The sequence below is a fragment of the Glandiceps talaboti genome, chromosome 18 (assembly GCF_964340395.1).
Source record: "Glandiceps talaboti chromosome 18, keGlaTala1.1, whole genome shotgun sequence".
NCBI classification, from domain to species: Eukaryota; Metazoa; Hemichordata; class Enteropneusta; family Spengelidae; genus Glandiceps; species Glandiceps talaboti.
The window spans coordinates 10,719,135-10,740,517 of NC_135566.1; the positions used below are offsets into that span (position 1 = coordinate 10,719,135).

At 35.2% G+C, this 21,383-nt stretch overlaps 2 protein-coding genes across 4 annotated transcripts; one reads left to right on the forward strand and one right to left on the reverse strand.

Moving 5' to 3' along the window:
- The first annotated feature begins 535 nt into the window (after positions 1 to 535).
- On the forward strand, positions 536 to 13,013 carry LOC144448999 (2'-5'-oligoadenylate synthase 1A-like). 3 transcript variants are annotated; one of them, XM_078139395.1, is made up of 6 exons: positions 536 to 589; positions 2,818 to 2,978; positions 3,733 to 4,009; positions 4,346 to 4,724; positions 5,143 to 5,296; positions 12,998 to 13,013. In XM_078139395.1, exons 1-5 carry the CDS (start codon positions 565 to 567, stop codon positions 5,288 to 5,290), a joined length of 990 nt encoding a protein of 329 aa, XP_077995521.1. In that variant the 5' UTR covers positions 536 to 564; the 3' UTR covers positions 5,291 to 5,296; positions 12,998 to 13,013. The 3 variants fall into 3 exon arrangements, with proteins under 3 accessions (XP_077995521.1, XP_077995520.1, XP_077995522.1); XM_078139394.1 differs by lacking the exon at positions 12,998 to 13,013 and having other exon boundaries at positions 5,143 to 6,261; XM_078139396.1 differs by lacking the exons at positions 536 to 589; positions 12,998 to 13,013 and adding an exon at positions 1,375 to 1,494 and having other exon boundaries at positions 5,143 to 6,261.
- Positions 8,372 to 12,643, reverse strand: LOC144449643 (iron-sulfur cluster co-chaperone protein HscB-like). Its single transcript, XM_078140216.1, has 6 exons — positions 12,276 to 12,643; positions 11,427 to 11,523; positions 10,675 to 10,764; positions 10,050 to 10,191; positions 9,233 to 9,280; positions 8,372 to 8,641 (listed from the first exon to the last, which is right to left on the reverse strand). Exons 1-6 carry the CDS (start codon positions 12,641 to 12,643, stop codon positions 8,532 to 8,534), a joined length of 855 nt encoding a protein of 284 aa, XP_077996342.1. The 3' UTR covers positions 8,372 to 8,531.
- Positions 13,014 to 21,383: the final 8,370 nt, after the last annotated feature.

Below are 21,383 nucleotides of genomic sequence, written 5' to 3' on the forward strand. Positions count from 1 at the left end.
TCTCTCTCTCTCTCTCTCTCTCTCTCTCTCTCTCATACACATACATAGAAACTGCTTGGAAAATGTTGATAGAGCACACAGTACATGTCATTGAACATTATGATAGCATATGGATTTTGTGACATGAAGGCATACACAATACGTTTACCCTTCACAATAGGCATTTCAAGGCCAATAACCTATCAAAATGTACAGCGTTGTGATGTGATGTCATTTTAACGGCATGCTTTGCTAGATCATATTGAATTAGTTGCCTGTAATATTTTCGAAATATAAAACCCTACCACCACCAAAGTGAAAAGGCGATGACACTCTCAGACCAGGCTTGATTTCTCCGGCCCACTCCCTTGTGATTACTGAAGCCTCCCTAAAACACCACTCATGGGATTAGACAATTAGTTTACGTTGATGATAAATGTTATTCGGATATTACGTTCGATAATTATTAATGAAAGACGGTGTCAATAAAATGCAAATTTTACCAAAATCTCTAGAACGTTCTTCCGATTTGCTGATGTGGGTTTTCCCCATAAAAGACATCGCAGGTTCTATTCTCTTTCCAACATGGCGTCCTGGGCAGCTACAACAGGTAAGTGCGTGCGTTATGGGTACAATTGTCTTTTTTAGCTACTTTGTAAGCCATCAGGCAATGCAAGTATAATGAATGTGTAGCATTAAGGTAATTAATTAATTAATTAATTAATTAATTAATTAATTAACGTACGTTCAGTATACGTTTACCTTGGGAGATTTAATTCCTAAATCACACAGTACAGACGCCTACGTAAGGAGATACCATTCTGCTCATGAAATGAGAAGTTAATTTAATGAATAATCTCTTTCGAGATAAAAGATTTGTTCAAAATCACACCATTTGTCACTGTCATAACAAAAATAAGACATACATGGTCACGTGACAATGTACGAGATGTGACATATGTTTGAGATCAAAGGTTATCGTCTTTATTTCCTGGTATTAATTGTTGTATATCACAGGGTGTTTTTTTTTTAGAATTCACTCCTACATTAAGAAATGCTCGAAATTTACGCGACATTTCGGTATGAAACTGTTGAACTATTTCTATTTTCACATTAGGATAATCTGTAGGTATTTGTTTTTATAAGAAAACTGGTCAAAACCTGAAAATAATGAACACTGTGTGTTATGTATAGCAGGTCATGCATCGTTGTGTTCAATGTTCACCTCCATTCTGTTGTACGTTGTTAAAAAACACATGGGTCTGTAGGTCGTCAGTTAAATATGGTACAGTTCCGAGTAATAAATTTTATTTCCACTGAATGTTGATGTGATGCACGCCCCCTACATATTGGCTGGCAGGTGTACGCGGTGATTTCGTAGAAACACGACCTGTCAACACATGTCGTTGATCAGTCCGTTTGCATAACAAGATATGTAAATTGGCTGTTTTAGTACTGATGTATTTCTATCATCAAAAAAACTATTAGACCTAATAACTATGGCAGGTGTGTCAGGTAAGTGCGGTATACTGTATTATAGTTTTCCATTTGCGTCCTGGTCTACATGTGTTAGTTTTTGGCAAGTAATCCTCATGAAAAGATTATCCCTTATAATACCCTAATCCAAATGACTGGTATCTTAGATCAAATGTAGTAATAACATAATGATCTGAACTGATGCGTGGAAGTAAACTATGGTGCTCGCATTGCTTCTAACATAAATGGTATAACACTTTATAAATCATACGAAAGTAACACTTAGTTACTAGAAACCCAAGGGTAAACTCAATGTAATTTTTTTCGAATTTTATTAATAGTCTGTCTACGGCACTGACTGTGACTCCGATCCGATAGGGTACCGTCTTCTCGACAGTTAGCGGAGTCACAGTCAGCGACATAAACGGGCGAGTCGAGTTTAAAAAAATATAATTTTAAAGATACCTATGTGCATTAGCAACAAAATGCCTTTCTTGGTCCTGAAGTGGCCTGTAGCTGAGAGACGCCGCAATCAAATATTGTCAGAAATCAAACATGTCACAACTCATATTGAGTACACGTCCTGTAGTCAGCCTGGTTACGGTATATTCCGCTCAATCTCTCATTTTCCTACAGTATCCATATCACCCAGACCACAGGGCGCTCAGGCTTAGTTAGTTATGTTTACGAAAACAAACAAACAAACAAACAAACAAACAGACAGACAAACAGACAGACAGACAGACAGACAGACAGACAGACAGACAGACAGACAGACAGACAGACAGACAGACAGACAGACAGACAGACAGACAGACAGACAGACAGACAGAAACAAAAAACAGTATGATATGAGAGATTGAACGGAATATACCGTAAGCGCCGTAAGCAGGCTAATTTTTTAATCACCAACATAATTATAGACACGCCTTATTTTTATTGGTATTTTGTTGTATCCATCACCAACCGACCGAACCATGTTTACGATGAGAAGTAGCCTGTACACACAGGGGCGTGTATTATTGCTTAGATTGCCGTTTTCTTAAGGAAAATATCATGCGAATCCTGCTGCTACAAATGTATCAATCTCTGTACTAGTAGATTACTCACAGTACAGGTAGGAAATTCAACAAAACATATTAGCCCGTAGACAAGGAAAACAACAGTCTAAGAAACACTACACGCCCCTATGTCTGTACACATACGGTAGATATGATCAGAACATGTACAAAGTGAAATGTCAGGTTTTCAACAGAAAGTTACTTTGGATAATTATGTTCGACCATTCATGTGATGCATCTCTGCAAGTAGTTTGTTGGAAGCAATTCTTGGACTTATTATGTTTACCTATATCTACTATAGCTACAGACTTTCTCCAAGGATTTCCTAGTTTACTGGAAAGTTTTGTAGTTAGAGAACTTCAACCGACTGAAGAATTCAACAGAGTAGCCCAGTACGACGTCCAACGTTTAGCGACCCTTCTTCAACACAATACTGGTTATAGTGTAAACCGTGTCGTTAAGGTAAATTTTGACACTTTGACCTGGGTGAACGTTCCGATTTTTAATATCTAGAATGATGTATGTAGGCTTGGCGTTTCACTCATATAACACCATGTGACATTTAGTACCATGAATACAAACCCTTGGACAATTTTTACTGCAACAGAAACGTTCCGATTTTACATATGATTTTTATGGGTTTACATATCCCATTGTACTTTATAACCTTTCTGGTTCCACATCCGTCTTACAAATGTAAGTAAATTGATCACTGCATACGGTCAAACAAAGTCACTGCTATTGATTTGAAGTTTGAAGGTTGCATGTGTTCAACTAGGTGTCATGTTTTCCATTTACTATCGCACAACTACCAATGGCTTGAATTCGCTTATGGTCTGTTTTACACTTACTTCGACACAACATCTTATGCAATCCACTACTGAGTATGGTGCGCCTTCATCGATAAATCAAATAAGACAAACCACTACAATAAAATGGCAAAGTGTCTAGTTTTGAGTATTTTATGTGAAAGATGAGAGGGGGGACGACTACACGAGGGGGTTGTACTATAGTTGTTCGATCCAGAAATATGTAAAAACAGTCACAATTTAGCAGAGCTCTATAATTAAGTAAAGCCAGTGAGTGTTGTGAGAGTGTATGTTCTGTCATTGCCAACAAACCATTCAGATATCTCATGATATTGCTTGTAAAGCTCCCGCCCGATCTAAAACTGTCACAGCATTGTTTTACATTATTTGCTTTTTTTACATACCAGTGTGGATCCTTTGGAAAGGGGACACAGGTGAAAGGATTCGCAGATGTTGACTGCGTGGTAATACTCAATGATATCAATGATTTGAGAACATTAAAACATGACGGAAGAGACATTCTTGACAAGTTGAAAGAATTGGTACAGGTCAACTGGCAGGCCACAGTCGAAATCGATAGGCTGACCCGGTTTTCTGCGCAGTTCGACATGTTGGTTCATAGGGAGAAGATGAAGGTCGACCTTTTACCAACCTTTGATGTATTGAGACAAAATACTTTGGCAGGTTTGTGTTTTCAAATCAATCAACTCAGCAACTTGCAATTATTAGTAAAAATGGCCAGAAACTACCAGTCAGTCAGTCAGTCAGTCAGTCAGTCAGTCAGTCAGTCGATCAGTCGATCATTATTAAAATCCGATTTGTCTATTTACCATTATTTCCTTCCTATACTATGATTGTTTATTTTCGATTTTGTCATCCTGGGATTGACCACCTCTTCCTACGAAGATTACTTGTGACTATACTAGTATCAATTCATCACTACTGGTCGATGTGTAGTTGTCGCAGTGAACATTCACTCAATAAACTGAAATTATATTCGTTCTATTTTAAACAAAACAGAAGTTTACCGTCATCTGATGTCTTCTTCTGGGTTGGACAAGCAATTTCATTCAGCAGCACTATGCGAATATCAAGTTGAGTTTATCAAAAAACAGCCAGCGAGAGTGAAAAATCTAGTTCGACTGATAAAGTACTGGAATAAGATGGTCGTTAAAAAGGCCGTGTCCTTAGGTTCTAAGTCGAGATACCCAACCTCCTATCCCATGGAGCTGATTACAATCCATGTTTGGGAGAAGGCTGGAAAACCGTCTAGTTTCGACATGGCCATGGCCTTCAAAGCTGTGTTACATCGCCTTACCAACTATCAAACTATCCGAGCTGTTTGGTATGATAATTATGATGCAGGAATGGCATCAAAAGGAATGATGGGGATGAGAAGGTGGGTTCCTCACTATTTCAGTTTTTTGTACCTTCAAATTGTCTTAGTTGTTTGATCTCAAGTTTGGATATGGCCAAAACTTCATGTACAAAGTTAACAAGATATATTAATTTTCCCTATTACTTACTATTACTAAGTATTTCATGGCAAATACTGTTCATTTTCAAAATATACATGGAACTTTATATATTGGTGGAAATGGATATATTTAGTATGGTGGCCCCTATACTACACTAAAAAGTGGACCGCTTCACTTTTAGAGAACCCGTAGTCTTGAAAATGTGAACACTAAGATCGCTATAAGTCGATGATAAATGACTGAATGAATTCGATAGGATAATTTATTGAGTTTATTGGTAAAATTGCTGCACACCGGTACAATCACTTAATTACAAATCAATTTTCTTTTTCCTGACAGCCCTATTCTTCTGGATCCCGCAAACCCAACCAACAACGTGTTTTCGGCAAGCACACCAGATGCTCTAAATCATGTCGCAGAAATCGCTAAAGAAACTATGAAGAAGCCACTGCTACGAGATGTTAATGTATCTTGGCCTTGGATTTAGATGATGGTGAGGACGAAGATCACTGTACTCAGTTTCAGCCTAGACACCTTTACACACACACACACACACACACACACACACACAGTATTTATGATGAAAGGTGTGAGGAAATACCAATACACAGTCATTCTAGTAATCTAGCAATATCAACAATATTACCTGGTCAATATGTAAATATGACTTTACATGTAAAAAGTGTCTGAAGGATATAAACAAAATATTTTTCGGAAAAATTCAAATTATTGTGTTTGGCCTGAAATGACTGACAATTTCAGATATCTCCAAGATGCCCAAAACATTTGTGTGTGTTGTATTCAAATTAGGAAGAATCAGGTTATTGGTACTCCTTTCTGAAAAGCAAAGACTATTTAGAATCATTCATAAACTTGGTTTTAGCCATTTCATTTCAAATTTCTTATTAGCCAATTTTGCCATATCTATCATGAGCTGTATCATTTGTGTGGTCAAGAAAGTAGATTGACAGATCAGCCGTTGAGGGCGTGGTCTAATCTCCCTTTCTCCGATTAGGGCAGGCTGATAAGACTGGACTGATGACATCATTACTGTCTATTAAGAAAGGTGAATCTTACTTATACAGCAAGCTTTACAACAAATTGAGTTATACCATAGACCACATTGGTGGAGGGTCTATGGTTATACAAAGTTAACATGCAAGGATTTCATGTTTGTATAATCTTTATTCAATTTCTGTCAGAAAGTGTATCATACAGTCATTGGCAGCACATAGCTCATCTTTGATTTACCAAGTAATTTACCAGTGCCACTAAGACCTGTGTAATACTCTCTCTTTAAGTTATTAAAACACATTTAAACACAACTTAAATCAAGAAAGTAGACTGAATGACTTACAAATATTCTTCTGAATCAAGCAGGGTAGTCATAGTAAATAAACAACACTTCACATCTGATATAAAGCTGACTAATTACTGTAAAGTGCCAAGACTTCAAAGAGAAGATGTCAAAAATAATAAATACAAAATTATTTAAAAAATGTAATTGTTATAAGATGTGATCATTTTGTATACTTTGATGTGGTCCCATTGGTAATGTCATGTAAAGCAAGGGACATTGTAGATCATGTATACCTGTATTTTCTATTTTGCATTGTATTGCTTTAAATTTAATATCAAAGTTGACTTGGTACATCTGAGCAAGTGGTGAAACAAATCAAATGGTTTCTTGTAAAAAGCCTGTTAGCTGTGAAATACATAACATCCAAGTACAACAGTTTAATTGTGTTACTGTCATTTATAGCAAACATATCTAGTGTAAAATAACATGGTTTCAATTGCTTTTAATAATCATGAGCCCAGAATATGGTCGCTTTATATTGTAAATGTAATCACTCTTTACGCAGTATTTACTACCATGGAGATAGCATCATCTTCTTTCTGTCTCCATGGTGTCATTTAAATATGATAAAGATGTCATACAATATTGTCTCGATCTGATGTTGTGAGGGTCACATACTTGATAAATCAACTGACACATTGCTATTTTACACCTGATATTCACCACTATAAATGAATGTAACACACAGTGGAATTGCTTTTAATACTTGAGTGTTAGTTTCCAAGACTTGAAAATAATTGTTTCTTGCCCTTTGACACAAAAATAATAGAAAATGGTGATCTCACTCAAACAAATTTCGTACTTTGTTTGACAGCAAAGTTGACCATAAAAAGTTCATTAAAAATCCGTTAAAAATAATATAGATTTTGTTATCAGGAAAGAGTATGTTTTGCTAAATGTTTCTTTTATGTAGAACTATCCGATGAAAACCTTGACTGACCAAAAAGACGGGATCTAGGAAATACCCTGTTTCCTTGTATATGAGAATACAGAACTAGTAATATCTTGAAAATAGTGACCTGAAATTTTCAACAGCATACTTCTGTTTTAATTCAAAACAATCTTACTTTGGGTCCAATATGTCACGCTGAACAATCCAGGTTCCTTCATGACATGCATATACACTGTACATGTCTCATGTCTCTTAGTGTTGAGAGTGTGGATAACAAAGACCAGCGAAGGCATAAAATATGGAATAACCATGGATAAAAAGCAAAAGAAACTTGTGGGTAATTTATCTTCATGTGTACTTTCTGTTGAATCCATAGTTTTTTGTTTGTTACAATCTTTTTAAAAACGAAATCACTTTACAGTGTTTCAGGCAAGAAGTAACTTTTTTTGTTTGTAGTAGTTCCGAACCTTGTATATTATGACTAAATCGTTCTGCCTTCTCCAGCTGTTATTGTGTACAGTGCAATGATGTAAACTTGTCATATGACTGAAGAAATAATTTGTTCAAAGTTGGACTTTACATCATTTAAAATTCCAAGTGACAGAAAAATTACATTTCTAAAGAATTCTATGTGGTGTCTTGTGATTTTAAGTGTACTTTATAATCGGGATAAATCGGGAAGGTGGGGATAAAACTGTCATCTGATCATCCTTAACTAAAATGACTTTTTCTTTAAACTTACAATTTTAAATCCTATGTACATGTATTTTCATATTTACATTGTAAAAATTGAATATTAATAACAGGACCATGTAAAACTGAGAGACTCACAATACATAGAACCACAAACTTCGTTATTCAAAACTGACCGATAGCTCAAAATGGTGCATTCCTTTGTTGTAGACTCCAGCTGATGCTGACAAAATTTGGAATTTGCATTTGAATTTTTGACTGACTAGAAATTTTCATTTGTAACTGAACACAGTATTAAAAGTGGCCACATGGATGAGGAATGGGTATTTATTTTTAATTTATAAAACAATTTTATCATGGCTTCCTACTTGAAAAATCAATGTGAAACAATGTATGCTAAGTCCTTGTTTGTAACTCACTAAATTACGAAGATTACTAAATGTGTAAAACGTTTGATATTGTACATACAATAACAAACTTTTTACGCATTTTTTAGCTTTTAGCAATGTATTGAGTTACAAACAAGGACTTAGCGTACTTTGTTTCACATCAATTTTTCAAGTTGGAAGCCATGATAAAATTGTTTTATAAATTGAAAATCCAAAATAAATACCTAATCCTCATCCATATGGCCACTTTAATAAATATTCATTCTCACGTTGCATTCCTTCTTGATCATTTGGATGTGTCTCATCGACTGATGGAAGTTGAACTTTCTGACTTCTCCTTTCCTAGCAATCAAATAGTCTACCTTGCGACTGCAATGACTCAGCACAATTCTCATTACAAATGTTTGTAGAAACCAGTTGGCATAAGCTTTTCTTTAATCTTGTCTTCAATGTTCACAAAATATTTCATCTTCCTAAGAATCTCCTTAGCTTTGACATAGTTATCTGTGAAAGGAAACGATAAGACAGTGTTCATTTAGAATTTTGTGAGGACAAGAACTTTGACAATCAAATCTGTCATAACTTGTATCAAATCTGTTCAAATTCAAGTTATCATTTTTATTGATTGGTAAAATTATTGATCTAAATGATCCACTGCTACTAAGGAATGTCTATGTATCAGAATAGTCTCCATCAATTAAAGACTTTGTTTGCTGTCCTTGAATTTCCCCAAAACCTACCTGGGCATACTGGGAAAAAAGCAAACACAAAAAAACTCCACAATACTAGCATGTCACGTAAAATTCACTTTCCTGTTGATTCATTTTTTTGTTTGTACCTAAATCTACTACTCTGGTGAAATATCAATATAAATTTGATTTGATTTCAGAAGCAAACTAACACAGAAGAGGTAAAATTGACACCAAATGAGTCTTTGACTACACTTTATTGTGACATGATAGGGTGTGATACATATCTCCAAATACAAATTCTACATTGCTATTACACTTCGTCATCATTCCAGTTTGCAATGTTAGTGTGTAAAATGTAGTTGTAGAATTCAATGTAAGATTACAAACAAGTTATAAAACTCACCATTTCGAAAAGCATTTGATAGCGACTGTACAAGTTGATCTAATCTCCCTGTAAGAGGAATGACAAAAAAGCCTTGAGGAAAGCCTGGATGTACATGTATACGATATGTAAATTCTTTAATGACTCATACCACCGTAAAGACTTTAGACACATTTCATTGGTTCTTTAGTTATATTCTCTAAGAGGAGTATTGGTAAATCATTTTCAATACACCCTATTAATATCTTGTATTAGTTCTGAACTCAGATCGTAAATAATTTACCTAATATATTTCACCTTAATCACTCGGCCTGCTTCAGTACTTATTGCATATGTTCAACAACATAGACTTGTCATTTGACTGCAGGAGGGCAGTGTATACTACCAGTATTTCTGAATTTCATCCCTTGTCTCTGGTAAGTTTAATCCAGAGCGAGGAAACAATATATCTGGTTGTCACATACTACTATACTAATACATGTAATACAAAATGGGGACTTCAGTAAAAAAGCTTCAACCAACTCAGAATGAGTTTACAGAGTTTACATATGATAACACTACCAACCATGTGCTGTAAGTTAATATGCACAGTCCTATCATCATCAAGACAGATTGTTTGCTGCTAAGTTTTCCACGATAATGACAAGTGATCTACCAATCTATACAGCTCTCATGTATATTTTACTGAAGTTATTTGCTAATGGATGAGTAGCCAGCTTTCATAGTTAAACTGTCACCTGTTATTATGGGTATCTTTGTCATGATGTCACATCTATCTATAAATGTAAATAAGATCTAACAAAAACTCTGCAGCAGCAATTTGTGTTTATTGACTGACCTCTGTTTACTTCCTCTAACTGTAAAAGGTCTTTAGTATTCTGTGTGTCTGCTATCTGTTCATTCATTTCCATGATTTCAAATAGGAATTCTTTGTCTACGACACTGTCGTCTTCTTCAATTGACATTCCCTTCAATTCCAACTGTAAATGAAATGTTATTATTTATATGTTTACTGGACTCTGTTCATTCATTTTTATCACTTCTTACTGTGTATCAATACCTTATATTATTAAATATATGTTCTCTTCTTTCATATACTACTCAACGTCCCCTATAGTCTGCAAGATCTAGTCATCGTTTCTGCTCATGTAATATGCTGAATGAATATGAGTAGCAAGTAGTTACATAAGCAGACAAATGACTGTACATTTCAAGTTACTTCTCTACCTGAATTGACTAAAACTACTGTACATGTTGTAGCAAATTTCCAAAAAGGAACAAACATCATAACTAATGAGTCCTGCTACAACTCTCATATCATCTGATTTAATTTTTTTGTTTGACCTCAAATTGTATAACTGTAATACTGGATTTTATCTTTTGATCTTTCATCAAATGAAAATCTCATCAGTCTGAGAGCAATATTCAGAGATTTTGTCAGCAATAAATGTACTTTTGCTTACCATATAGAGTCCCCTTGATAACGGTTTGAGTAAGGTTTTGTAAGCTTTGTTGACTGCTGAAGATACAATTAATGAATAGCCCTGCTCCTCCTATAAATAGCAAGAAATTACACAAATTTTTTTTTTTTAATTTGGTCTTTGTATTATAATCTTGTTAGTAAATATTCAGAGACAACACTAGACCTTAGAGGTATGACAACACTTGGTCACTTGTAGATCTTTCAAGAAACAAGTCGGATGCAGTACTGTAGAAACAATTACCATAGAAACAGTTACCATAGAAACAATTACTGTAGAAACAATTACCCTAGAAACAATTTACTTCCTCTTGCTTGTAACTTAAACTGACGAATTCTATGCATTGTGTTTGAGTACCTTATACTCAATAAACTCAACAAGGATTGGGCATCGAAATACCTAAATCAGATCTACAATGGGCAGCGCTGATCATATACCGCCACCTAGTGGTCAGCTGTAACTATGGAATTTGTCATTCTTATGAAGATTGTTGTCAAAGACTGATCGAAAAGCTCAATGCTAAAAACTTTGAACCCCTTATGTGTTATAACCTGTGTAAGTCATTTCAGCTACCAAGATGAAGAACATTTTTGGTCGAGTTAACTCTGTTTTTCTCAACTTATATATTTTTGTGTGTACAAACAAATATATCACCCCCCCCCACCCTATAGAAAGAGGATTAAACATTCTTGATACATCACATAGTTTAGAAGTCAATACCATCATCACCCTACCTCTGTCTTCACACTGAATCTGTCTGGATGTATCTGTCTTTGTAAATCTCTGTATTTCTGTGTCAGTCTCTCAATGTCTACATCAAAGGATGGCTCACTGTAAGAAATAATGACACTGATCATCAATAGTGAGAAATCTCTATATCTTTGTCAGTCTCTCAATGTCTATTATCAAAAAATGTCTCACTGTATATACCACTGCATCCCCATCCCTTACTATCACATATACACCCACGTTCACACTCAAGCCAGGTCAAATAGATCGGTAGCTCAGGGCAACATGGTATTAAGTCACTTCTAGTAACAGAGATATTAAGCGAAGCATACGTGAATGGGACAAAAACGACGTCATCATTTTGTGCCACACGTCATCAAAATGTGCAGACATTTTGACGAGAAACCATCAAGTTTCTCTATAATGAATACGAGAGTATGTTTTGGCGTAATTACCCTGTTAACCATCAAATTTAAGCAAGAATTAATTCAAAATATACTATAGCTAATTTGCAAAGAACTAAGTGCGATTACACCATGATCTGCTGAAAATCAACACTTTAATTTAAATACCTATGTACACAACATCATGCTGCGATCGTTTCCATCTCCACTGTAAACGTTCGAATTCATGTAGTGCTTTGGAAGTGTTGCTTATTAAGTTTTGCCATAATGAGAACAAGATACAGACGAGAAGCCGTTCATCGCTGTTGTATCGTTCTCATAGCTCTGCTTAATCTCTCCAATACATCGATCAATATATAACATTTGGGATCCGGGATTATCCTACATAAAGAGCGCCCTCCCCCGACCTCATGACAAGATTGTGTAACCCGAAAAACGTGTCTTCCTTACCAATCCATCAATTCAAAGTGTGTAAGATCATCTCCCAGCGGTAGTATTGAATCACAACTGTTACAAAAGTATGACGTCTTCTTTGTTGGTTCAGCTACGGGAGCATGACAACTCCAGCACACTTTAGTCAAAGAGCAATAGTTACGAGAATGTGTTATGACCGAAGTCGTCTGTTTCGTAAGCAATACGTTTTCACGTCGTATGTACGACTTCGGTTGCCTTACCGGACTGCAGTGCACGGATATCGAAGCGTAGTTTCTACCGGTTACTGTTAATTGTTTTTGTGTTTGAGATGATGCTGGATTTCTTAGCAGTGATGCAATATTCGGACACGATCGCCACACTCGGTTCATTACGGGCGCAGACATCTTGAATTACATAATATCCCACAAAGCACCGGATGTAAATACAAGACTCGTCACTTCCGCCCGGGAAATTCGTTTCGGTCACACATTCGTCCACCACAGACGTACGAGGTACGAAATGTGATGCACAAAAAAGAAGTGTCAAGGGATACATGATTTTAGTGACAGATTTTGACACAGCACTGAACTGAAATTATCAACCATGAAAAGGGAAGTAAACACAATCATGTGTGTTTACAGATAACTACAAAATCAATGCAATAATTGTAGTTTTGTTTTTATTTAACAATACTTTATTTTTATATTCTCTGTTTTGTGTGACTCATCATTTTTCGTTTTATTTATATTTTTTCATAGAGGACCGACAGCGGCGGAGTGAAACCACTAAAGTTACTGCATCTAGTTTACAGATGATATCTGCAAACCAGGAGGTATGTAAATTATAAGTTAGCTGCAATAATTGTAGCGTTTGATGTGATTTTGAGGGCTTTTTCGTCTGTTTTTGGGCCTCTTTTTTGTTCCGACGTCGGGTTAAATGTCAGAACGAAAAAAGGCCCAAAAGCAGACGAAAAAGCCCTCAAAATCACATCAAACGCTACAATTATTGCAGCTAATTATAAGTATGAGAGGCTCAACACATTAATTTTGAACAATTTTTGTGGTTGTCTGCCTCAATAACCACACCAAATATTAAAAGATTCTTCTTCAGTTCCATTTATGATGAGTCACTGAGTCGTATTTTTCAGGTACCCTATGAAACACAATATTTGTTCAGATAACCCTCAACCCTACTGAATTAAAAAAAAAAACCAAAAAAAAAAACCATAAGTTTTTGTGAAAGCTGCCTTAGGCCTGTGGTTTTGATGATTATGTATTAAAATTTGTATAATGTAAATGGTGGCATTATAAAGACTGTTAACCAAATGAAGAATGTATGAAGACATTGCAATTTCCAATGTGGCTGTAAGATTTCTTACATTTAAGCTCAGAATCACTCATTTTGTTTGTACATTTTCACTGTAATAGCATTTGTTCAAATTTTCTTCTTTGACAAATGTTTTTTTTTTAAAAAGCTAGAATACATTAGTTCTAGACTGGTAATTTATCATTTATGATGAATTGAGATTTCTAACAGTCTGGTCAAAGTCCCTCAATCAGTACACATTCTTGTGCTCCCTCGTACAACATTCATATAAACATGATCATGCTGTTACATCCCCACGTGATTTAGTTTAAAAGGACTGGCTGTGGAGTACTGGTATATTGAACATCGTCAAAAACAGCTGTACCAAATGAATATTTAATGAGTGGTGACGATGGCCCGTGTTTGCTAGTGACATGCGCTTTTTAGCGCTTTGCTCACTATAAGGTTGAACCATTATTATTAACACCTTTCATCAGGGCCTTGACTATACTGTGAGTCATAGCATGGAAGTATACGTCCATGGTTGTAGTGATACTGTATAGGAACTAGACTAGAATTGAGATAATTGTTCTCATTATTCGTGTTATGTAGATTCAAATATGCCACTAGTTAAATTTACTGTCACATCATTATGTCAAGTTCTCTGTAGAACAGGACAATTTAAATCATTGACACAGTATGATTGATGGATTTCTCTCTTTATAGTCCTACATGAATTATACAAAACCACACTCGCCTATCAACAATGCCATCAGCATGTAAAACACCACTCTATACAAAACCACACTCGCCTATCAACAAATTATGCCATCAGCATGTAAAACACCACTCTATACAAAACCACACTCACCTATCAACAATGTCATCAGCATGTAAAATACCACTCCATACAAAACCACACTCACCTGTCAACAATGCCATCAGCATGTAAAACACCACTCCATACAAAACCATACTCGCCTATCAACAATGCCATCAGCATGTAAAACACCACTCTATGCAAGGCCACTCTACAACATGCCAATTCAGCATGTACACACAGTACACCACTCCATACAAAACCACACTCGCCTATCAACGTGCCATCAGCATGTACACTATACACCACTCCATACAAAACCTCTCTAGTCTCTGCAACATGCCAGAACAAGTACACTGCACACCACACCATACAAGACCATTGGATCAGCATGTACACTACATCACTTCACACAAAACCACACTCACCTATCAACATACCATCAGCAGGTACTCTGTACACCACTCCATACAAGACCACTCTACCCTGTCAACATACCATCAGCATGTACGCATGTACACTGTTAGTCTCTGCAACATGCCATCAGCATGTTCACTGCACACCACTCTATACAAGACCACTCTACCCTGTCAACATACCATCAGCATGTACACTGTTAGTCTCTGCAACATGCCATCAGCATGTTCACTGCACACCACTCCATACAAGCTAGACCACTCTACCCTATCAACATGCCATCAGCATGTACTCTGTACACCACTCCATACAAGTCCACTCTACCCTGTCAACATGCCATCAGCATGTACACTATACACCACTCCATACAAGACCACTCTGCCCTATCAACATGCCATCAACATGTACACTGTAAACCACATACAAGACCATTGGCCTATCAACATTCTATCAGCATATACACTATACATCACTCCATACAAGACCACTCTGCCCTATCAACATGCCATCAACATGTATGATGCATGCCATGCATGATTTATTGCTGTTAATCCATGTTCTTCTGTAGTAATCCCAAACGATGTCCTTGGAAACCTATTAGTTCCTTTCACAAAGTAGATAAATTGTAATACAATCTTGCACTCTCTAAGTATAGCAAAGTGATGATGTATGATCATCAATTTAGAGTCATACTATTAACTATACTACAAGCAGTACTGTATCATGGGATCCTTGCTTTTCTTCCAGGAAACCATTATCTGACATCCAATACTGCTATGGCGTCACATTTTACAGGTAATCAGCATGTTTCAAGCCTCAAGGCCTATTTCTGCTGATTTTATATTTGCAATCTGTTAAATTTTAGATATTTGAAAAACAACAGCTAATACAAAAAAAAACATACAGAATAAAACAATTATTTACATATCATTGCTCACACCCACATGATAATGTTTACATTAATTTTATCAAGCATTCATGTACAATATGTTTTTGGATTTGCTATAAATGAAAGAAACTCGCCATAACGTAATTTAAATTTGTTAAAAATGAGGATATTTACGTTATGTGTTTACAATGTTAACATTTAAGTACATTCTTTGTGAAATGCTTGTAACTGTTGTAGAATACAGGGTTCATGTATTATCAGCTACAGTCCAATGTGTCGAGCTTGTACATCAAGGTTCTCCCTAATCCAAAAAAGTACTGCTCGGTCATTGATATTTGTGAACATTAATATTCATTACGTAGATAATGTTCTTGGGTAAATGTGGGCTGAAATAACCAGAGTGTATTGTTGGTTCAGAGTGTTGCTGGTTACACATTAGAAGTTATACTAACTCATCAATCAATCAGTCAGTCAATCAATCAATCAATCAATCAATCAGTTAATCAATCAATCAAAGAATTTGTGTAGCACCAAAATCCAAAACGATGTATGGATATTCTATGGTGCACGACAGGCACAATAGTAGATTGATGTAATAGTTAGAAAGCAAATAGATGTGTCCTGATTTCCTCTTTGAATTTGTTGACAGTGGATATCTCGTTCAAATGGTATAATACTATTCCATAAGAGTGTCTTTTGTTTATTTTACTGACTTGAATTTAAAGTGGCCATATGGATGAGAATTTGTTATTTAGTTTGGATTTCTAACTCCTACTTGAAACATCAATATGAAACGACATCACCCATAACAAACAAACGACACAACACGATGGAAATAGAGGCAAATAAAGACATCTAGCCGCTTTCACCACATCAGATTTGAATCAGATTGTGTGTTTGTGTGAGGTTTTAGGTCCTTTTACCCATATGTAACTAACAACATCGGCTTTGAAATCCTTTTTTACAAAAGATACTTGATAACAGTCCTTTGTAGTACACCCCTGATGGTGTTCACTGATGAAGACGTACGTCAGCCAAAATTTAGGATTCACTTCCAAAACATTTTTGACTCTGAGTAGAAATGTTACAAGATGTTTTTATCAATTCATTAACTGTTATTAGGCATTGCAGTTTGAACCTTAAATTATAATGTTAACAGAAGGTACATGTAACAACAATTTTTCTTTGGATGGCTGAGTGGACTAACCCCAGTTGACATAGCAGTTTGTTACCAGAAGGTACAGGCTACAACAAATTTCCTTTTGATGGCAGTGGCGTAAGTCTTTATTTGGGACGACAGTTTAACGTTTGAACCTTAGGTCATTATGTTAACAAAAGGTACATGTAACAACAATTTTCTCTTGGATGGCTGAGTGGCCGAAGCCTTTATTTGGGACGACAGTTTAACACTTGAACCTTAAATCATTATGTTAACAAAAAGTACATGTAACAACAATTTCCTTTTGGATGGCATTGAACAAAACCTTTGTTTCATGGCATGGCAGTTTGAACTTTAAATCATAATTTACTAGAAGGTATACATGTAACAACAATTTTCTTTTGGATGGCAGTTGACTAAGCCTTTATTTGGCATTGCAATTGGAATCTTAAATCATAAAATTACAAGAAGGTACATGTAACAACAATTTTTGTTTGGATGGCAGTGGATTAGTACCATTACCTGTCATGCATGACAGGCCTTGACTTTCAATTTGTAGCAGGTCACGTAAATGATGATAGTTGTATACATATCATGTGAACTGGAGGAGTTTTTATGAGGGTGACGATTAATGTTATGGTTCATTATAGAGACAATGTAGGTAATAACAACAAATTATTTTGACCTGTCAATCTATCAATTCAATAGTTTGGGCTCCCGAAGTACCCAAAGTACCTAATCAACCGTATTCAACGTATTCAAAATATTGCTGCTAGAATTGGAACTCGTTCCAAAATCACCTTTCACATCACTCCAATTTTATATCAGTTGCATTGGTTACCTGTTTCAGAAAGTATTGTTTTTAAGATTTTACTTCTTATTTTTAAATCCATTCATAGGCTTGGACCAATTTATCTTTCTGACATGATCAAACTATATGTTCCACGTCGTTATTTAAGGTCAGCTGATCAGTTCAAACTCTGCCCCATTCGATCATGTACTAAGACATATGGTGATCGTGCTTTTAGTGTTGCTGCTCCCACACTCTCTGGAATAATCTCCCACTCCAACATCCGTCAGTCACCTAACTTATCTGCTTTTAAATCCAATGTTAAAACTTTACTTTTCAAAACAGCTTTTTAACTGATATTTGTATTGTATGATTTGCTTTCAGCGTCTTTGATTACATTTTTTGTGGATACTGATGCTTTATAAATAAATTATTATTATTTATTATTTACTAATTAATCTAGATAAGGTGCCATCAACTAAATATTTTGTTTACCGTCCTTGAATTTCCCCCAAAACCTACCAGGTAGACAGGCAAAAAAACAAACCCAGAAAAAAACCCCATAATGCTTAGCATCTCATGTAAAATTCATCCTTCTATTGGTTTATCTTCTGTTTGCACCTAAATCTACTACACGGGGGAAATTAAATATCAAAGTCCAAAATTTGATTGTCTTAAATGTAGTTATTCTGAAAATATTTGAACAGTCTTTCTATTTACACTATCATGAAATATGGCATTGCATGGAAATTTTGAGCAAAACAAAATGTGTTTGCTTTTTTCTAACTCTACTGACAAACCTACTCACGCATGAAGGTAAACAATGAATTTAATTGATGCTGCCTAAATGGGTCAATATTCATTTTCATTACAAAAAGAAATGAGATTAGAAATGATTAGATTGAGTCTACTGGTAATATGGATAATTATTACAGTTATGACATACAAAATTAATCATCCGTATCATGTACACCAACAAACATAGACTAGCCTGTTTACATCATGACCTGTTATTTTGTTTCATTGTCGCACTAATCGCTTGTAATTCTAGGAACGACAAACAATTAATTTAGCTATGTCCCTGATGGCAGTTAGGCCAAATGAAAAAAAGTTGTTTTGTTCTGGTTACCTGACCCCACCTAGTTTTTCACGCCCACTCTAAACTTTTTTTTTTTTTACATATTTGAGAAAAATAATAATAAAATTGCGAAAATCTTGAACTCAAGCAAGAAATAGTAGGTGCAGAAACCAACATCAACTTAAAAAGACAATATGAAATTATTCTTCCAATCTGTAATGGCTGTACATCTGATAGGAAGAAATAAACAACACAGAGACCATTTGGAAAACAATGGAAAACCTGAACTAGACACCCACATATAAAAAAAAAATATAATAAAATAAAATAAAATAAAAAATCTATCTACCCCCACCTATTTTAAAATTGAATGTAATTGGAACCACACAATTTTTTTCATTTATGCCTTATTAGCATGCCTGTAGATATTTACATAATATTCGTTATATGTAAACTATGTCGCTGTTTTGCGCGCGCAGCTCAATGAGGGCATATTTGCATATTGCCTTGTTAGGCTGATGTACGTTATCACTCCACATTGCGACCAATCAGTTTGATTTGTTTTTCAAACATTTGTGTGCTATTGCTAGCGATACAATTGGTTAGTGAGAAAGTGAAGCAAAAACACATTGCGATATAAACAGACTAATATTAGACTACTATTAGTATACACCGAGTCTGTTCTCCTTAGTAATTCCACACAAAGAGCTCACACTAATAGAAGGATTTGAAGCAGATAATGACATTAAAATTAATGCTTTTCTAGTTGAAAAACTAGTACATGTACAAGAATAAAAATCAAGAAAGTGGTCTCATTTTTCAGCTCTTTGTGTTCTCTTCAAAGTAGATATATGCATGTAGTTTTCAAATTGAATATTGATGTTCGATGTATCTTTTATTGATCGTTATTGAATCCATTTTCTCCAATTCATTTAGTCTTTTTTCTTTTATTTTACTGAGTAGGTATGCATGTAGCTTTTCAGAAAATATTGATGTCTGATGACTCTTATATTAGGGTGACACTGTTACTCACTTTAATACCCGCCTGACCCGGATTTTCAGATCCAACATTACAAATTATGTTCGCCCACTCGTTAATATTTCTTGAAACCACTTCCTGTCTGGTAAGAATAAGCAAGTGTCTGAACTGTTGACGTTATCTACAGTCATGGTGGTGACGATGACACTTGTTCACAAGCAGGGCATTCAAGTAGAGGGACTGAGAAAGGGCTTGTTACCAGGAATCCAATAAAAAAGAAGATAGAGAGGAAGAAAAGGAGAGGCAGAGAAACATGAAGATGATTTTTTTTTAACTTTTAAAAGAAAACAAAAACAATTGCTATGAAAAGGGTAATGTGAAACATAAAAATAAATAGCGTCACCCTTAAGGTGAGGATGACTTTATCTTAGATGTATTTCATATATAGAAAGCTCATTTTCACAAATACTGCATAGCAATGTCCCTAAAATAGTTATAAAAACTGTCTAATCAGTCTTTTCAATTGGAAAAGATGCTTGTTGTGACCTGGGGTGAGGCATTCTGGGAAACAAAGAAAATTAGGAGCTACTCAACCTCTTTAATGCTTCTCCAATCTGTATATTGTCTTAGGAGGTGTTTCCACAACTTTGTTTGTATCTCAAAATGTCTTTCCTGGTGTAGTGCTGCAGGCATCTGATCTTCTAAGGCAGATTTTCCAATTGGGTCTGATAAGGCCAAATAAAAAATCATGTGTTTCCAATAACCCAACTGACCCTAGTTCAAGCCTCTGACCCTAAACATTTTTTTAAAAATTTAAAACCAAAAGATAAGAAATTATTTGGGGGTCTTCTTGGCCTTCATGCATGTCTGTTTTCTTTCCCCAGCGATGTCTGTACATATTTCATCAAACTATCACAAAAGTGGTATTCTGAGCAACATTTTGTTTGTTTTTGGGTCGAAGCAATATTTTTCAAAAATAAAAGCACAATTAAAAAGATAAAATAAAATAAAATCCCGACCTACCTACCGTATTTTCTGAAGCCACGTTGTTGGAAACACAGACTTCTTTTCCGTCTAAGCATTATAAATAAAGCCATGATAAATCGGCCCACCTTTATTTCCTTTCAATTTAATTTAATTTAATTTAAGTTAATTTACGAGTTCTTGTTTTCCACTTGTTTGCTTTTTGTAAGTGTAGGTGTGTGGGTTCACACTGAAATACTAAAATGTCATGTTTCTTTATTGTTGAATTCCTGTTAACTACTACTTTCATTAATTTACTAAGAACTATAAAAGCTCAGAGGTATTCTTGTACATAATACATAGCTCAGAGGTATTAGAACATGTAATTGTGTCATTATGGTAAGGCCAAATAAAAAAAGTTGTTTGGTTCCGGTTACCCACCCCCACCTAATTTTCCATGCCAACCCTAGAAAATTGTTTACGTATTCGAAAAAGATAATAATAAAATCATGAAGTCTCGCAAGAAATAGTGAGTAGTGCAGAAACTGACCAACTTAAGAAATACAATATAAAACTATTCTTCCAATCTGTAATGGCTGTACATCTGATAGGAAGAACTAAACAACACAGATACCATTTAGAAAACAATGGAAAACCTGAACTAGACACTCACACATGAAAAAAAAAATATAATAAAATAAAAATAAAAACTCTACCTACCCCACTTAATTTAAAATTGAATGT

Bases quoted from the DNA above. Each gene is read 5' to 3' on its own strand.
- LOC144448999 (XM_078139395.1), top strand. From the start codon at position 565: ATGGCGTCCTGGGCAGCTACAACAG. The intron at 2,979-3,732 runs GTAAATTTTGAC...TTTACATACCAG, and splicing joins GTGTAAACCGTGTCGTTAAG to TGTGGATCCTTTGGAAAGGG. The intron at 4,725-5,142 runs GTGGGTTCCTCA...TTTTCCTGACAG, and splicing joins GGAATGATGGGGATGAGAAG to CCCTATTCTTCTGGATCCCG.
- LOC144449643 (XM_078140216.1), bottom strand. From the start codon at position 12,643: ATGTCTGCGCCCGTAATGAACCGAGTGTGGCGATCGTGTCCGAATATT. The intron at 10,765-11,426 runs GTAGGGTGATGA...TGCTATTTATAG, and splicing joins GATTCAGTGTGAAGACAGAG to GAGGAGCAGGGCTATTCATT. The intron at 9,281-10,049 runs GTCAGTCAATAA...TTCCTCTTACAG, and splicing joins GTTAGAGGAAGTAAACAGAG to GGAGATTAGATCAACTTGTA.